Source organism: Phaenicophaeus curvirostris, chromosome 2 (assembly GCF_032191515.1).
Source record: "Phaenicophaeus curvirostris isolate KB17595 chromosome 2, BPBGC_Pcur_1.0, whole genome shotgun sequence".
In the NCBI taxonomy this organism is placed as follows: domain Eukaryota; kingdom Metazoa; phylum Chordata; class Aves; order Cuculiformes; family Cuculidae; genus Phaenicophaeus; species Phaenicophaeus curvirostris.
The window spans coordinates 81,243,927-81,261,809 of record NC_091393.1 but is presented as its reverse complement, the minus strand read 5'-3'; the positions used below and the strand labels follow the sequence as shown (position 1 = coordinate 81,261,809).

Sequence of the window (17,883 nt, the reverse complement as noted above, 5' to 3'; positions counted from 1 at the left end):
AGAAGAGTAGATGTCTTTGGTTTCCTGAGCCTGAATTATTGCTTATGTTCCCTGTATATGAGATAATGACCTCATGTAGGATTTATAGCAGGTAGGAAACATCAGAGAAGAATATATGTTAGGACTCAGAGAAGTAAGCCTTGGGTTAGTTTTTTGCCCTGGGAAAGGGATGCCAGCTTATGTTAGAGTCACAGCCCTGAACTTTCTTGGAAATGGCTTAAGTATTGATTTAAAACTAAAGATGAAGAGTGTACAGTGGAGCCATAGGTAGAGCTGCTGCTTTAGCAAAATGTTGCTCAGATTCAGTTTCTTTCATTGCCAGAGGAGGGGAAAGACCAGTGTTTTCTTTCTCTCAAGGCCTTACAAAAGCCTTTAAGCCTTGCTCATTATTGGCACTTACCAGGTGATTTTTTTTTTTTTATGTATTTATTCTTACTCTTATTTTTACCGGCAATGGGAAGACCACTGGAACAAGGGAATGCTAGGGTTCTGTTCTTGATCTGAAAAATATACACTGTTAAAGACTAATCTCCAGAGCATTGTTGAGAACTAAGGCCTTCTCCATTTCCAAGGATGTTTTGGAAATTACAGTAGACACGGTCTTACATATTTTGGAAGTTTTAACTAATACTCTCATGCCGGGGAAATATTTTCTTCAGAAACAAATAGAATATTTAAAATGGGATCTTTGGAAATTTAATCTCAAAGGCTGAAGCAGTAGTGAATTTTGGAGCTTACATAAATTGAGTAAGACCATGACTGAATTACTAAGCTGAAGGTGGACACCTTATCTGTTCCTCTGCTGGCTGTTTTCTCTCAAGACTGGATCTTGCTCTACAAAGACTTAAGTCTTAATGCCTTAAATCCTTCAAATGTTGAGATATTTTGATTGTTGAGCGGAGGAAGCGTAATAGTCTTCATTAACAACTTAAACTGTGGAAGAGTATTCTCTCTGAGCACATTTGATACTGTATTGGGTGTAGTGGTCAATAAGCCAAAGGGCAGGCCTTAAAATTAGATAGAAAGATCTTGACAGGTTGGACAAAGGGTCTGATGGCAACCTCAGGAGGTGTGGGTACCTGGAATAGACTAACCTTGTCACTCAATACAGGCTGGGTAATGACTGTCTAGAAAAGAGCTTTGCAGAAAAAGAACCATGGGGGTCCTGGTGGGCAACCAGGATGAGCAGGTTGAACATTACGGAGCAGTGTCTCTTCTGTGCTGGAAGTTTGGGCCATATTTATCCAGCATATCGAGAGAAGTGATTATTTCCATTTGGAACTGATGTGGCTGCATCTGGAATACAGTGTGGCGCGTTAGCCCCTATTCAAGGCATAGATATAGTGGAGCAAGTTGAGCAGAGGACCACTGTTACTTAGGAACTAGAGCACATGATGTGTGAGGAGAGGTGCCAGCTGAGTTCCCTCAGTATGGAGGGCAATAGGCCAAGGGGTAGATCTGGTTGCTGTCTTCCAACTATGTAACGGGACGGTATAGAGCAGGCAGAGCTGTGCTCTTTCCAAAACTATGTAATGAAAGAGTAAGAGGCAAAGGACACAAGTTACTCTGATGAGAATTCTGTTTTCATTATTAACTTGGTCAGACATGAACTGGTTCCTCTGAGGCTATGTAATCTCCACACTTGAAGAGGTTCACAACTTGACAGGGATCTGAATAGGCTGAGCCTTGAGTTTGGTGTTGGATATTGAAATGATTAAACTTTGAATAGGGATTTTTACTAGATAAACTCTAGAATAATCTCTTCCAACAGTAATCGTTTTATGGTTCTGTAATCTGTGAACTCTTACCTGATATAAATGTTATCTAGGTGCTTTGGTCAAGGCTGACTTGTATCTAGCCTAGTATGCTTAAAATAAAAGATGGAAACACCTGGTTAGATTGATGATACGTTTTGTCTTCTATAGGATTTTTGCAGGTGAGTTGGGCCAAGTCCCTTTTTTAGATGCTTCAATCTGTTTGCTGATCTAGCCTGAACTGTTAGAAGGACAAAACTAGATCTGAGTACCCGGGTTTTCTTTTTGTAACCTTTCCTTTTTGAGAAAACAAGTAGAGTATTTTGATTGTTGTATTATGTTTTGGGGTGGGGTTTTTTTGTGCTTTTTTTAAAAAAAAAGCTGATTTCCTAAAAAAAAAGAAAAAGTAAAGTTTAATACCACAGACTTCATTAAAATATCTCTGATTTAGTTAACTAAGTTGCGCGTAGGTAAATACACAGCTGAGTTTATTGCTAAAGATGATTGTGTGTGTTGGCACTGTAGATGGGGACGTAACACCTGATAGGAGTGCACTGTACTTGCCTGTATGCCATGTCATTCCTTTGTTATTTTCTGTAACTTCCTAGTATTTTTAAAATGTGCAAAGCTGTTACTTTTAAAAATTTAGCTTTTAACGGAACAGGTGTTCATCTGTTTTAAGTTGTCTTTGTGCTGATAATTTTGATTGAAAACCTGAGTGTCAATGAATAAGTGAAATTGCTGTTTGTTTCTTCCATTTTCACTGAAATGTTTTGACTTTCTCAGCTGGTCTTCAGTTGCTTACTTAAATAGTGTGCATAATATACACAGTGATAGATTTCTTCTATGTATTTGGTGTCTGTTATAGGACCAGCTATAAATTGATTCCTGAACTTCTTGTTTTCTTACTGATTGACAGTCAGTCTTTGCATCCTTTATTAAAGATTTGTCAATATTAAATAGGATATTTAGAATATCAAGAATACAATCTTTTTTTCTATTTCTACCTTCTGTGCTGTAAGAAGTGAAGCTTCTTATGAAATAAGTAAAGCTAAGATGTGGAACATGTGATTTTGGTGTTTTTTAAACATTTTTTAACACATTTTTATGTAAATAAAATAAAAAATACATACTAATAATATTAATTTTATATATTTGTGCTTTTATATGAAACACAGCGGTTAATATTGAACTCACAGGCTTTTGCATTTAGATAGGTTTTGATCTTTTTCCTTACTCAGTCATATGATTTCTTCCACATTTTTTATTTAGAGAACATAAGGATGTACTGATCTCAATTAAAGGAATCTTGTACAAGGTCTGAAGTGCTGCCTGGGGGAGTTGTGTCACTTTGGCAGCATTTCAGTCCTGTGTTATATCTTACTGGTAAGAATTTTTTTGTGTGTCTTTAAAATAGTTTTATATTTATGTAGGTTGTGAATGAAAGGTTATCAGCTGTTAAAATCCTTTCAGGAATCTCCTTTATTGATATAAGTTGAACCATTAAATTATGTTGAACTTGTTCACCTCTTAACAGAGAATATCAGTTGCTGAGGTCACTTGCTTGTGGTGATCTGTAGCACTGCCTTGCTTTGTTTTTATGACAGCATTTGCCGGATTCTTTTTTGTTTGTTATTTCAAAGCAAAATCCAGTCTTTAAAGAGAGAGGGTTCAGAGAAGCATTTTAGCTGGATATCTCACTAGGCAGTGAATACCTTATTTCTGATGCTGTGCTTCCATTGACTTAGTGTTGCAAATATTCTTTTCAGATAAAAAAGGAAAAATAATGATGGAAATAATTATGAGCAGAATGACTTATTACTTCCACTTGCAAAGTACGTAGTATGCATCTTACAATGCGTGACATAATGTGGTTGTCTTTTTATCTTCATCATTGCTATCCCAGATAATATAATTAGAGGCTGGTGGATGGTGACTACAGAGATGAGGAATAAAGAGAATTTATTGTGTGGTTTCTTGTGTGTGGAGTTCTTCAGATAATATCATAAAATTGATCAGATTGGGAAGGTGGAGAAAGTTGAGGTTGGATAGTATGTGTTTGAAAGGACTTAATGACTTTTCAAGAGTTTAAATACAGAAAGTATTTTTGAGAACATGAGATGCAAGAAGGTATTGTGTAACTTGCCTTTCTGTATTAAATTTGCCATTACGCATGAAGTTGGTACTCCTGGTTGTGCTTCATAAAATCCAGTTTGAGGACTATGTTTATATGGAGTAAAATCAAATTGGGTCAACCTTTGAGGAAATTCTCTTAATTTGGTTTTACTACATATTCTGTATCTTAAGATTTGTATGTAGAATGTCCAATTTGGAGGCCAAGAAGGCATCTCTGGTGTCACTCAATTCCTTTTTTTAATAGGTACTTAAGGCAATTAAGTGCAGGATTTCTGTGTTGTAACATCACACTTGATAGCTGAAGATTTGGTACATAGATACTACTAACAATATGCAGGTGTGAAGTTCTCTAATAAATGAGAAATGATCAAAAATTGTGGTGGTATTTCATAGCTGAACTAGAGGGGGTAGTTGCACAGTGTTAACATTTATACTGTCCATGCAAAACCTCAATTTCTAGCTGACTGCTTAGGAAATCATCATCTTTAACAAATCTTTCTAAAACTGGGGTCAATGTTAGTATTTTATTCCATGTCAGAACAAATGATTTGAAGACTTGTAATTAGAACATAGTATAGTACCCACACACAAGAGCTATTTAGTTTCTGGTATTTCTCGGTTGATTTGATTTAGTCAGGTGCTTGCTCTCTGATATTTTTTTTATGGTATCCAGTCTTTTAACAGAACAACAATGCTCCCTCTGCATGATGTTAGTAGTACCTTAATCAAGGGCCATTTAAACCTAAAGTAAAAGAGGCAGTAAAACTAAAAAGTAAATCAGATACGGATTGCTGTAGTATGTGGGGAAGTTTGTCTAAATTTGTATTGTAGTAAGAGTGGGAGACAGTTCAAAAGTGGCATAACTGGTAAACAATTGTTGGAGGTCTGTGTAATAGTGGGGATCCTCGGCACTTCACAGAGATCACTAGCGGAGAGGTAGTGTGAAGTTTGGATTGTCTAGAGGAAAGCCCTAAAGTTTTACTCTAAAATGGGAGATGTGGTGCACTGGGGTGTATTGTATCTCCTGTCAAAGTAAGCTATGTATGCTGAAAATGTGGTTAGATTAGGGGAATGGTAGAAATAAGGAGTTTTTAACCACTTTTTCTGACTTGGTGACAAACTCTTAAACCAGAACTAGATTATCATGACTCTGCAGTCTTGGTGGGTGCTAATATCTTGGAGACCTAGTGTCTGACTACTCAGAATCAGTCATGGCAGCATTTTCTTAAATTCTTTTCGGGTGGATGTTGGTATAATTTTCACATCCAATCCCTAAGCGGTTCATTGGGCTGTCACTTTTAGGATGATCAGAGGCTGTGGTATCAGAGTTTCTGAAATTCTCAGTAAAGTACCGTGGGATCTTTAGACTAAATGTATTCTCTGCTGACTTCCTAAAGTGCAAGATAATTTTTCAGGTCTGCTAAGGACAACTGAGACAAGTACAGGGGAGAAAGTCAGAAATCCTCTAAAGCTTCAATATACATGACTTACATTTTACATGCAAGCTTGCTTTCTGAAGATGGTTCTTTCTCATGTGTTTTGAAGTAGGTCTCCATATAATGAAGGACTTTTAACTTGCCATGGATTATTTTCTTCCCTTGGATAGCTCATTTCTCTTGTAACTGGATACATTTTAAAATCAAAATCAGTATCAATCAGTCATTGACTTTTGCAAATGTGCATGCTTTATCACTTGTTTCATAAAAAAGAAACAAAGGAAAGGAAGAACAAAGCTTATATGGAGTGATGGTTTTATAAGTAAGAATATTCTTCTCTGTTTTCCAGATTCAATATTGCATAAACATGGGTGCATTTTTGGATAAACCAAAAACTGAAAAACATAATGCTCATGGTGCGGGGAATGGCTTGCGTTATGGCCTCAGCAGTATGCAGGGATGGAGAGTGGAAATGGAAGATGCTCATACAGCTGTTGTAGGTATTCCCCATGGCTTAGAGGACTGGTCCTTTTTCGCTGTCTATGATGGTCACGCGGGATCTCGTGTTGCAAATTATTGCTCCACACACTTATTAGAACACATCACTAACAATGAAGATTTTAGGGCGACAGAAAAACCGGGATCTGCTCTTGAACCTTCAGTGGAAAATGTCAAGAGTGGAATCAGAACTGGCTTTTTGAAAATTGATGAGTACATGCGCAATTTCTCAGACCTCAGAAATGGGATGGACAGAAGTGGCTCAACGGCAGTAGGAGTTATGATTTCACCCGAGCATGTATACTTTATCAATTGTGGTGATTCACGTGCTGTTCTCTATAGGAATGGACAAGTCTGTTTTTCAACACAGGATCACAAACCTTGCAACCCAAGGGAGAAAGAGCGAATCCAGAATGCAGGAGGCAGTGTAATGATTCAGCGTGTTAATGGTTCATTGGCAGTTTCTCGAGCTCTGGGGGACTATGACTACAAATGTGTTGATGGTAAAGGCCCTACAGAACAACTTGTTTCTCCAGAGCCTGAGGTTTGTGAAATTTTAAGGGCAGAAGAAGATGAGTTTATCATCTTGGCTTGTGATGGAATCTGGGATGTAATGAGCAATGAAGAGCTCTGTGAATTTGTTAAGTCTAGACTTGAAGTGTCAGATGACCTGGAAAAAGTGTGCAATTGGGTAGTGGACACTTGTTTACATAAGGTATGTAACTGTTTTCTCCAAGCAGCTGTTCTAAAATGGTCTTCTGTTTAGGTGGGTATAGCGTTAACAGCAGTCGTGAACCTGTTCTTCCCTTTCTCCCACTTCCTTCCCTTGGTCTTATGTACCTACTTGACTATATGTCCTTGCTGAAGAACATACAGCTTCATCCTTTGTGGCTGGAGAGGTGATAGCAGTTGCAAAAATAAAGGTTTATTGTTTTTTTTCAGAATAACACTTGTATGTAGCTCCAGCTCTAAACTTTGTTTTGAAATACAAAAAATTTAAAATGTATAAATTTATGCAATGTATTTGGGGGCTTTTTGTTCTTTCAAGTTGGGCAGTGTTTGTATCCTTTGCATAAAACCAGCGTTTGCACCATCTCCTCTTCAAGGTATGATTTATCTGTTATCTGAAATGGTGTCCTCAGCTCATTGTTGTAGTTTAGATGTAGAAGCACTACTTTTGCTTCTGAGCTTGCTCACAGTCCTCAAATTGGAGTAACTGCAGGTCAGTTAATATTTCATAGGTATTTCCAGCATTCCCTGAAAAGTGCAATTCTTTCTAGTGCAAGTAGAGTTCCTTCATTAGGCCACAGACCAAACATGCAGTTTTGAGAACAATATTAAAATTCAGAATTTTAACACTAAAGAGTAAGTGGGGTTTTTTTCAGACGTAGGGTTATATTCCAGCATGTACCAAGCGTTGTATGATTGGTTTAAATGCTATGGCTTTTCTGACCAAGCACTTGACCAACCTTGTTAAAGGATGGTCACTCTAGCATACTCTTACTAACACTGGGCCCTGACCTCAAGGGTCTGACTTGATAAAACAAACATGATCTCTGCAGTTTGTAACAATATTAGAGCATTCTCCTCTGTCTTCAGGATGTGGATTGTACCACATAATCTTAACTGCTGTAAAAGATACGTGTCCCCATATGCTTGGTACAAAAGGAAACGTAGAACAATTCTTGAGTACTTCTGAAGGAATTTATTGTCAGATTCCTACTTAATTTATTGACAAGGAGTTGTTGTAGTAGATAAGAACTCTCCAGTAGATTGGATTGACACAGAAACGATATGCAGTAACTGATAGCATGTAAGCTTCTACCAAGAAAAAAAAAGTTGAGATTTCAAACCAAGGGTTTAAGTTATGGTTCTGCTGGATCTCCTTGTAAGCAACTCTAAACACTGTGTTTTTAAACTTGACTGTGGATTATAATTTTGAAAATTAAATGTGAGCAGGAAAGCAGTATCAGAGCTTACTAGTATAGAACTAGTATAGATATGAAAATTAATATCTGAAAAAGCCATTGGGTGATACTGTTGAGCACATGATAGTCTGTAAAGTCGGCTTGGCCATACTAAATGAATTCGTATTTCATACTTACTTTCTTCAAGGTGCTATGTATGACACTGGTGCCTTCTGATAAAGACACTTGTAATGAATATATTGCCTTCTGTGAATGCTCTCAAACTGAAATAAATCAGTAGCTGGCACTAGCCATTTCAGTAGCCTACGATAAGTATTCTGCATTTCATTTTGCAATAAGTGGTTTTGTTTGTTTGTTTTTAACTTGGATTAAGGTAACATTAAATGACTGTCTAATTTCTGAACTATTTTCTTTTTATTATGTTTAGTAATAACAGTTGACATGTAAGTAAGTTCATTAAATATTTTAAACTTTTAAAACTAGGTATGTACAGTAAAAATCGGTAAAATTAATTTTAAGGAGTAGTTCAGTTGGGAAATTTGGAGGTTCTTATTAATTAAAATATAGTTTTATTGCTAGGTTTCTTTTTTCCTAGGTATATCTTTAGTACTGTATTTGCAACGAGTTAAAATGTGACTAGAATAGAAAAATGAAAAATAAGACTCAAGAGCTTGACTCTTCTTTTTTTTGTTGTTGTGTAGGGGAGTCGTGATAACATGAGTATCGTACTAGTTTGTTTTTCAAATGCTCCTAAGGTCTCTGATGAGGCAGTAAAAAAAGATGCCGAGTTGGATAAGTACTTGGAATCACGGGTTGAAGGTAAGAAATCTATTTTGTTCATTAGAAATGATGTCATAACCTTCGTGAGCATGAAAACAAAAACCCAGACAGCCATCATGCCACTATGTGTTGGGTCAAATCAGGCCTAGTTACAAGTCTGAATATTTGTGTCAGGAAAAATATTTTAAGCTATGTGGCTATTTTATTCTGGTGTTCCACAAGCATTTTCTTAATGCAAGCTTTAGGTTTCTACTTCTGTCTTTACTGGTCAAACTGCACCACTGACCTTGCAAAGTGTTACATCAGCTAAGTAAATTGTGTAATTGTTAATGTCTTGCATATAAAATATTAAAAGAGATACTTGTGATACTTGCTTCCCTTTTTGTGAAAGCTTTTGACAAAAAGAGGAAGCTGTAGTGGCTTTTCAGAAAGGGACAGGTTATTGAATTATCCAAGCTTTTCTTAACTGTTTCCATTTAACACAGCTGTTATTGTTCACACCAGCAACTTCTTTAGATGCACTTTAGTGAAACTTAACAAAAGACCAAAATACGTATGAATGAAAGAACCTTAAAATCATTCCTTTGGATTCTGAATACTTGCTCTCTGTGTGTGAATAAAAATCATAATCATCTGGAACCTTTGTGGAGGACTAAATTCCTAACCAGTTTCATTTAGTCACTGATTCTGTAACTCTGCATGCGACTTCTTTCATTAAGCAGAAACAGTTAAAGGAATGTTTGCTTGTCTGTGAATGACAGGCTTGCTGTTGTATGTTTATTCCTTTTCTGCAGCGTTCTTAATGTCACAAAAGCCGACATTTGAAGCAGGCTTTCAAACTTGCTTCTTATTTAGCATCTTTTATCATGGTTTAAGGGTGTTCTAACATCTGAAAATATGTAGTGGCCCCCCAGTCTCTTCGATCTTAATTATTGTAGTGATCCAAATGTAGTTCAGTTTTGGTAGAGTTGACTGAAGATCAGGGTTGGTGTTGTAAGTTTGTGGGTTTTGTAATGTTCTTATGTTGGCACAGGTTTTTGCAGAAGTAACCCAGGCATGAAAATAACTGAGTTTTTGGAAGAGTTTGTCTTGCAGTTACAAATGTTGCTAGGATAATACTGTGAAGTAGCATCATTAGGGCAAAGCAGTTATCAGAGGTTTCAAAAGCCTTGTTGTTATGATTTTTTTGAATTTCTGTAATCTCATCAGAACAGCCCCAAAGTACTGTCACCTGCTTATGGTAGTGCAGCTTATTAATTTATTTGCTGTAGCTATCAGTTATAGCAACGGTATTCAAGGAGGGAAAGGGTTTACTGAAGAGAAAGCTGAGGTGACTTTTACCCTTTCTCAACTTGTTTCAGGCCTGGGGCTAGAGTATCCTCATCAGTAGTTCTAAGTTTGATTGTGTTCCGTGAAGAGGTGGTCCCTTTGTAGATGAATAATGAGTCCTGTAGTTTTCTTAAATGTATTTATGCCAGGTGCTGAGATCAGTAGTTTAGCATTATGCTAGAGTATTTCTGTCCTGATGGTACTTCTCTGTGTTCAAATGGAAAAATGCGATACTGGCATGGAAAATTGTGATATTGGCAGTTTACAGGACTGCTCAGCAGAGCTCAAAGAAAGTAATTTTAAATTTGGGTGTCAAGATGTTTGGGACTTTGCAGGTCAGAAGCAGCATGACTGTAACAAGGTCTCAGTGGCATAAACCACAACTCCTGGCCACTTACTGCCTGAGCTTGGGCACTTTTTGTGGAGGAAGTTATGTCTGACCAAGTTTTCTCAGCATGGATCCAGAATCTTTCCAGACGCCTAAATATGGTGTGTATAATCTGTAGAGCTAAAATACTTCATTTCCTTTCTTATGACTATTTGATGAAAATTACTGATATAGGATTCAAGCACTGTGACACAGGAGATAAATATGCCTTCTGTTTTTCTTTTGAATATGAGACACACCCACTATCTTTTTAACATGATGTAATGGATACTGAAAGGACTGATTGGATGTGCTTTTATTAGGAAGTAGTTCATATCCAAATAAGTAGTATTAGATACAAAAGAGAAGTAATCCTGCAGATTGGATCCAAGGAGATCGTGCATTTTCTGAGATGTGCAACAGCAAAAATCCCACAGCTAACCATTCATAACTTTTCTTGACACTAGGTCAGTGTAAAATGCAACACTTATAGGGAAATGTGCATACTGCCACTGTAACCTCATTGCTGTGGACAACTGTTAGTTTTGCTGCTTTATCTAAAATTCACAAACTTTGTTTTAGTATGAGAAATGACATTTACTGTAGATAATTTTATAATTTCATTTTTCATTTGTGTGAAGCAGCTGTAAAAATCGCTAGTTTTCTTTGTTTAGGTATCTTTTTTTTTATTGCACTCTTACTTAGCTGAATGAGGTAAACTTTAGACTTTTTTGTGTACTTGTGTCAATGTCCCATTAATCTAGGTAGTTCATGTAAAAAAGCTTAATTTTTAAATACATGAGGGCCTTCAGGCCACAATAGAAATTATATCTGAATGTGCTGGTCATGCATGTGTGGTGTCTTTCCCTCTTATTTAAATGGAATCTAAATAGAACTGGTTTGCATGTTTGTAGTTTCTGTTGAGGTTAGAGAGAGCTAATGGTCATTTCAAGTGCTAATTCTAGGCATGTTTCTTGGAACTTAACTTACAATCCAGGCTTACTAGTTCTCACTATTTAAGGTAAAGGCCTGTTTTCTTCCTGCGTCCAAGCAGAGTAGACAAGTTGTTAATAGCCTCTGGGATAGAGCCAGCAGCAGTTGCTTTCGCTGACAGTGGTCAGATGTGCACACAGGGGTTTTTAGTATTCCCAGCTTCCTCATGGCTCCTCTCTCAATTAGCAAGTAAAAAAATGTATGAAAATGTAGTGTATTTCATGAGTGAATGGTAAGAAGAGTAATAGAAAATAACTTTGGATCAGTGTGTCTGGATTTAACTGAGAATGACATAGAAAGCACTATTTACTAGTAATAATGCAGTGCTGTAGCTTAATTGAGCTACTACTTTAACCTGCCAAAAGAAGTTTTAGCAGAAATGTGTTCTAGCTGTATTATCCCGGTTAACAAATACTACACACACAAAAAAACCCTGGAGACGTTGTAGTTGGAACTGATTCAGAGCCATTCAGAATATAACTCAAAATTGAGTGTTAAGCTGAAATGCTACGGAGAAATGAGTTGCTTCAAAGCTCCAGCATGGAGCTGTTGCTTCAGTTCTTCTTGACTTTTTTTTTAGATTTGGTTTTGTTTTTTTTTTTTTTCTTCTGTATGAGTTCTTTGTGTCATTTTGTGTTCTGCTAATTGGATGGAGTACAAGGCCTTTAAATGTCAAATATTTAGCAAGGAATGAGAGTATATTTGAGGAACTTCCATCAAGAAGTGGAGAAAAAGGAAACAGACTATCCTGACATATGCTGGAAAAGTAGCAAGGCAAGCTGTAGGCAATCCAGGAGACTCCTGGAGTGCATTGACGATAACATCTTAGTCCAGCTGATAAGACCCCCACCCAAGGAGATGCAGTACTGGACCTGATGGTCACCAATATAAGCGAACTCATCAGTGACATAAGGCTAGGAGGCAGCCTGGGCTGCAATGATGATGCATGGGTGGAGTTCAAGATCCTGAGAGAGATGGCTGAGTGAGGAGTATAGTCAGGACCCTAAAATGCAGGAAAGCAGACTTCCAGCTCTTCAAGGAGTTACTCAGTAGAATCGCCTGGGGCATGGTCCTCAGGGACAAGGGAGCAGAACAGAGCTGGCAAATATTTAAGGATGCTTTCCATAAAGCACAAGAGCCCTCAGTTCCCAGGTGTAGGAAATTGGGCAGGAAAGGGAAGATACCAGTGTGGCCGAGTCGAGACCTCCTGGTTAAACTGAAGGAGAAGAGGGGACTGCACAGACAGTGCAAGCAGGGACAGGGAACCTGGGACTTGTATAGGGACGCTGGCTGGTTGTGTAGGGATGAGGTCAGGAAGGCTGAGGCGCAGCTGGAGCTGAACTTGGCAAGGGAAGTGAAAATTAACAAGAAGGGCTTCTACAGGTACATCAGTCAAAAGAGGAAGGTTAAAGAGAATATACCCCCACTGATGGTTGGGAATGGTGACCTTGTGTCAACAGACGAGGAGAAGGCTGAGGTACTTAACTTTTTTGCCTTAGTCTTCACTGATAACCACTCTCTTCACCCCTCCTTGGTCATGGGACAGCAAGATGGTGACCAGGGGTGTAAACCCCCTCCCACTGTAGAGGAGGATCAGGTTTGTGACCACCTGAGGAACCTAAATATTTATAAGCCTATGGGACCTGATGAGTTGCATCCCAGAGTCCTGAGGGAACTGGCAGATGTGGTTGCCAAGCCACTCTCAATGGTATTTGAAAAGTCATGGCAGTCAGGAGAAGTCCCTGGTGCCTGGAAGAAGGGTAACGTTGTCCCCATTTTTAAAAAAGGGTAGAAAATATGACCCTGAGAACTACCAACCTGTCAGCCTGGCCTCTGTGCCAGGGAAGATCATGGAACAGATCCTCCTAGAAGCTATGCTAAAGCAGATGGAGGACATAGAGGTTATTAATGGCAGCCAGTATGGCTTCACCAGGGTCAAATCCTGTATGACCGTCTTAGTGGCTTTCCGTGATGGGATAACCACAGCTGGTGGGTATGGGTAAACTGACGAATGTGATCTGTCTAGACTTCTGTAAAGCCTTTGACACAGTTTCCCACAACATACTTCTCTCTAAGTTGGAGAGATACAGGTTTGTTGGGTGGATGGTACGGTGGATAAGAAACTGGTTGGATGATCGTCACATTCAGAGAGTGGTGGTCAATGACTCGAAGTCCAGATGGAGATCCGTGACAAGTAGTGTCCCTCAGAGGTCTGTGCTGGGACCGGTGCTGTGTAATAGCTTCATCAATGATATTGACAGCAAGATCAAGTGCACTCTCAGCAAGTTTGCAGATGATACCAACCTGAGTAGTGTAGTTGGCACATTGGGAGGACAGGATGTCATCCAGAGGGACCTGGACATGCTGGAGAAGTGGGCCTGTGAGAACTTTGAGGTTCAACAAGGCCAAGTGCAAGGTCCTACACCTGGGCTGGGGCAATGCCTGATTTCAGTACACGATGGGGGATGATAAGATTGAGAGCTGCCCTGCAGAGAAGGACTTGAGGGTGCTGGTTGGTGAGAAGCTCAACATGAGTGAGCAATGTGTGCTTGCAGCCAAGAAGGCCAACTGTATCCTGGGCTGCATTCAAAGAAGCGTGGTCAGCAGGTCGAAGGAGGTGATTCTGCTCCTCTATTCCTCTCTTGTGAGACCTCATCTGGAGTATTGTGTCCAGTTCTGGAATCCTCAACATAAGAAGGATATGGAGCTGTTGGAATGGGTCCAGAGGAGGGCTACAAAGATGATCAGAGGTGCTAGAGCACCTTCCATACGAGGACAGGCTGAGAGAGTTGGGGTTGTTCAGTCTGGAGAAGAGAAGGCTCTGAGAAGATCTCATAGTGACTTTCTAGTACCTGAAAGGAGCCTACAGGAAACTATTCATAGAGGCTTGTGGTGATAGGGTGAGGGTGAATGGGTATAAACTGGAGAGGGGCAGATTTAGGCGTGATATAAGGAGGAATTTCTTCACCATGAGAGTTGGTGAGACACTGGAACAGGTTGCCCAGGGAAGTTGTGGATGCTTTGGGCAGCCTGATCTAGTGGGACGTCCCTGCCCATGGCAAGGGGGTTGGAACTGTATCATCTTTAAGGTCCCTTCCAACCCGAACTATTCTGTGACTTTATGATTCATAAGAACTATTTACTTGTTTCCTAATGAACTTCTACATTCATAATAAATTCTATGAAATTGTCATTTTGACAATCTTAATTTTAAAAGCAAGTCGCTGGACTGCAATTTTTACCATACTTCTGTGCCTTGAGAAAAAATACAGAGAACCTAGAACAAAATGTCTCAAACTACTAAGCTGCATGGGGAGAATTGCTTGGAAAGATGTTGGGTTCTTTAAAAAAGTAGTCTAATTTAAAGGCTTAAGCAGTGAACTTGGAAAAAAAAATAAAGGGAGGAAGCAGGGGGGAAGGAGTTTTATCTCCAACATTGGAGTAATAAGGAAAAGTTTTGGAAGGTGGGAACGCCTTTTTGATCAGGGAAGGACATCTGCCATGATCAGTTTTGCATTCGTATTTAGAGTAAATGTAGTCTGGAAAAAGTGCACTGTACTCGAAAGGTTAAATTGCCCCACATTCTAGAAGCTTAATGCCTGGTAGATAAGTTATGGTGTTGATAAATATGGTTTGATCATCTCTTATAATTATTTTCAAAAGATAGAAGTCGTATATCTTCAGATGTATTCTAGTTTATGCCTTAGGGTGTCTATATTGAAGCACATTAGTTATAATTAATTTGTAGATCTGATGTGTTTTCAGTTACGTCTGAGAATCCATGTTCGATTACAGCAAGCGTTCAGAAAAACAACTTGGTTTAGAGCTACTAAGCTGCAAAGATGTAATCAGAAGCTGCAAGTTCTCTTAGATACTCTTGTCTTTCATTAAGTGACTGATTTAAATGAGGGCAACATTGACATTTAGTATAAAATCCTGGAGCAATTCTAGTTTGATCAATGTGTTTTTTATTGAGGAACTTACACTATTCAGTATGTAATATTTTTCTGTTCTCTTGTGGACCTTAAATTTCAAGTTGGCAGAACTAACCCATCAGACCTTTTAGAGGAGGTATTTTCACGGCTAGGCTTGGGCATTTTAAGCTCTGGCTTGGAGAGAAAGGCATTGTTTGAGACAGGCTTTTGTTTGTTTTGAAAAGTAAAAAAAAATAAGTGTGTTCAAAAGGAGCTTGTAACTTTTGTGTTCTATCTTGTACATTCCTAAGTAGAATGCTGTCTGTTTGTACAATGAGTTGAGTTAGTAGTTCTGTAAGCTCTTTCCAGAGTTATTAAAACAAAACAGTTACTGTTTTAATAACAAAACACATTCTTTGTTTTAACAGTGTTATTAAAAAAACAAACTCAGCAAGTGGGTAGCTTACAGAGATTTCTAGTGGAAGAGCTGTATGTCAAAGCTCTTTTCCTAGTTTGGGTCTTGATGATGATGGAATGTGTATAACTGCATTCTGAAGCTGCCAGTTCAGGAATATTCTGAAATATCCAGGAGGGTTATAGTCTACAGGTTATGACAGAGTTCAGTTATGATGATTTGAGTCACTGAATTCGTTAATTTCCGAAGTAATGCAGGTTGTGTGGGACAATTGTTAAGTTATGCTAGGTTTCTTTTTCCAGCCGCTTTAAAATGCTACTTTCTGTTCTGGTTTTCTTTGGGTTTTTTAGAGATCTGAAATTTGATCGCAGGAAGGAAGAACTAGGCACAGAAATCAATTTAATTCTCTGCTGTGTTTCATCTTATTTGAAAGGGTATATCAGACATGCGTTTCAAAATGCAAACCTAACAAACAAACTGCAAACAAAACATAACAAAACAGACCACTAACAAACCCCCGGATCATAAACAGGGACATGTGTTCTATGTGGGCTTAAACAGTCTCAATAGTAGATGAATACTGAGTTCATATAATGGGTTGGATAGTGCATTTTATATTTGTGAAATATATATTGTATATGAAAGTGATTTGTCATAATCCTACAGCTGGAGATCGGAGGAGATGCTGGAACACAAGAAACTTGTAGCACTATCTTGTTGAGGACTTGCATTATATAAAATTCAAGTAAAATTTTGTCTAAATTGTCAAAATGCTTGTCTCAGAGTAAGGGTTATGATAAGTATTTTAAGAAAAGTAGTAGACTAATAGAATTTACAGTGGATTTTAATGGATTTGTATATATGATATCAGGAAATGATTCTTTAAATGTCTCAATTATATCATCAACACAGGTATAAAAGTTTCTGCAATTGCCTTTTGCTCATTCACAAGGGAAAATGTAATTGTGGGGATATTCTCAACATTATTGAGATGAAGGTGAAAGTCTTGTAAATGCCTATAAATCTGTTTGTGAAAACATTTGGCTTATTTTTGTAGTGGCCTTTGTCAAACAAATCTGCAATGTGTATCTGCTAACTGGTGTGTAATGAAAAAAGGTCATGCTTGGTCATTTGCTTTATTCCCGGATTTTCTATCTGGAAGTTTTGGTGGGTTTTTTTGGTTTTTTTTGATAGAGGGGACATGTTCTATATGAAATTATTCACCCTAATATCAGGAAAAGGAGGTGGTCATTTCCACCGGAATTACTGATTTGGCATCTTCTAGAAATGGAGAGAAGGTGCTCGTAGTTCAGTCCAGCACTCCCTGAAAGGTGGTCATACAATAAAAGTTATAAAGTAAAAATTCCCAGTACTAAGAAATATATAGCAATACTTAGTTGTGATTGCTTTAATTCCCTTTTAAGAAGATATAAATATCTTTGCTTGCATTAACATTTATTATTTGCTGACTTCTGTCATCTTTCTTCTTAATTCTTGCTATTTGTTTACTTTTGGTATGTATGGAACCAGATATGCTTTTGATATAAAAAGCAGTATATTTATTATACACATTTCCTATCAGATATGAATTAGAAAAATTTTATTATTTATTGTCCAAAAAGGTGCAGTGTATAAGAGGACTTTGGACTGGTTTGTGTAAGTGTGTGTGGAAGGAATGATCATAGTCCTAAGATTCAAGCATGCATACTCAAGCTGCCATTTCCTTTGCAAGCCATGATTCATTCTTAATGTTTGGATGGTCATATACATGAAGTTTCATGGATGAGTGTTTAATTACTTAAAGGAGTAGTGAGCACTCTATTCATTGCAGAGATTGTGTGGTGCTGACTTAAAACTGAGGTTTAGAAGTGTAGTGCCTAATAAGGGTTACAGGATAGTAAAACTATTCTAAAAGTAGAATTGCCTTTGGGGATCTTTACTACAGATCTCCCTGATATGTAGTAAGCAAGTACCTTCCAAACATATTGTTGTTTTTAGTAGTTCTGAGAGAAGCCTGTATATGACTTGCTTTCTAGATAGATGACAGCCTTAGGTTTAAGTACCGGGAAACCTGGGGTGAAGTATTTAAAGAGGGTAGGTGATGTGCTCTTCTACTAACTTCAGAAACTCAGATTGTGACTTCTTCTCGCTTTAATTGCATGCTTCAAACCAGGCATCTAGCATATAATTGATTGTAAGAAATTTAAGTTACTTGTTTATCTTTGAAAAGTATGCAAGGTACTGACTCAAGTTTTTTTTAGGATGCTGTTTGAGAGGATTCATTCCTAATTCCTTTGGTTTTGTTTTGTGACTCCAAGAATTTTATTGTAGAA

General features: G+C 38.0%; 1 protein-coding gene across 5 annotated transcripts in view; it reads left to right on the top strand.

The window, feature by feature from the left end:
- PPM1B (protein phosphatase, Mg2+/Mn2+ dependent 1B) overlaps positions 1 to 17,883 on the top strand; it is a 68,503-nt gene that overhangs the window by 36,479 nt on the left and 14,141 nt on the right. For all 5 annotated transcript variants that reach the window (XM_069852653.1, XM_069852652.1, XM_069852651.1 and 2 more), the window contains 2 exons: positions 5,676 to 6,539; positions 8,454 to 8,571. In XM_069852653.1, the coding sequence (XP_069708754.1) occupies positions 5,694 to 6,539; positions 8,454 to 8,571 (964 nt within the window). In that variant the 5' untranslated portion in view covers positions 5,676 to 5,693. The remainder of the gene's footprint in view (positions 1 to 5,675; positions 6,540 to 8,453; positions 8,572 to 17,883) is intronic.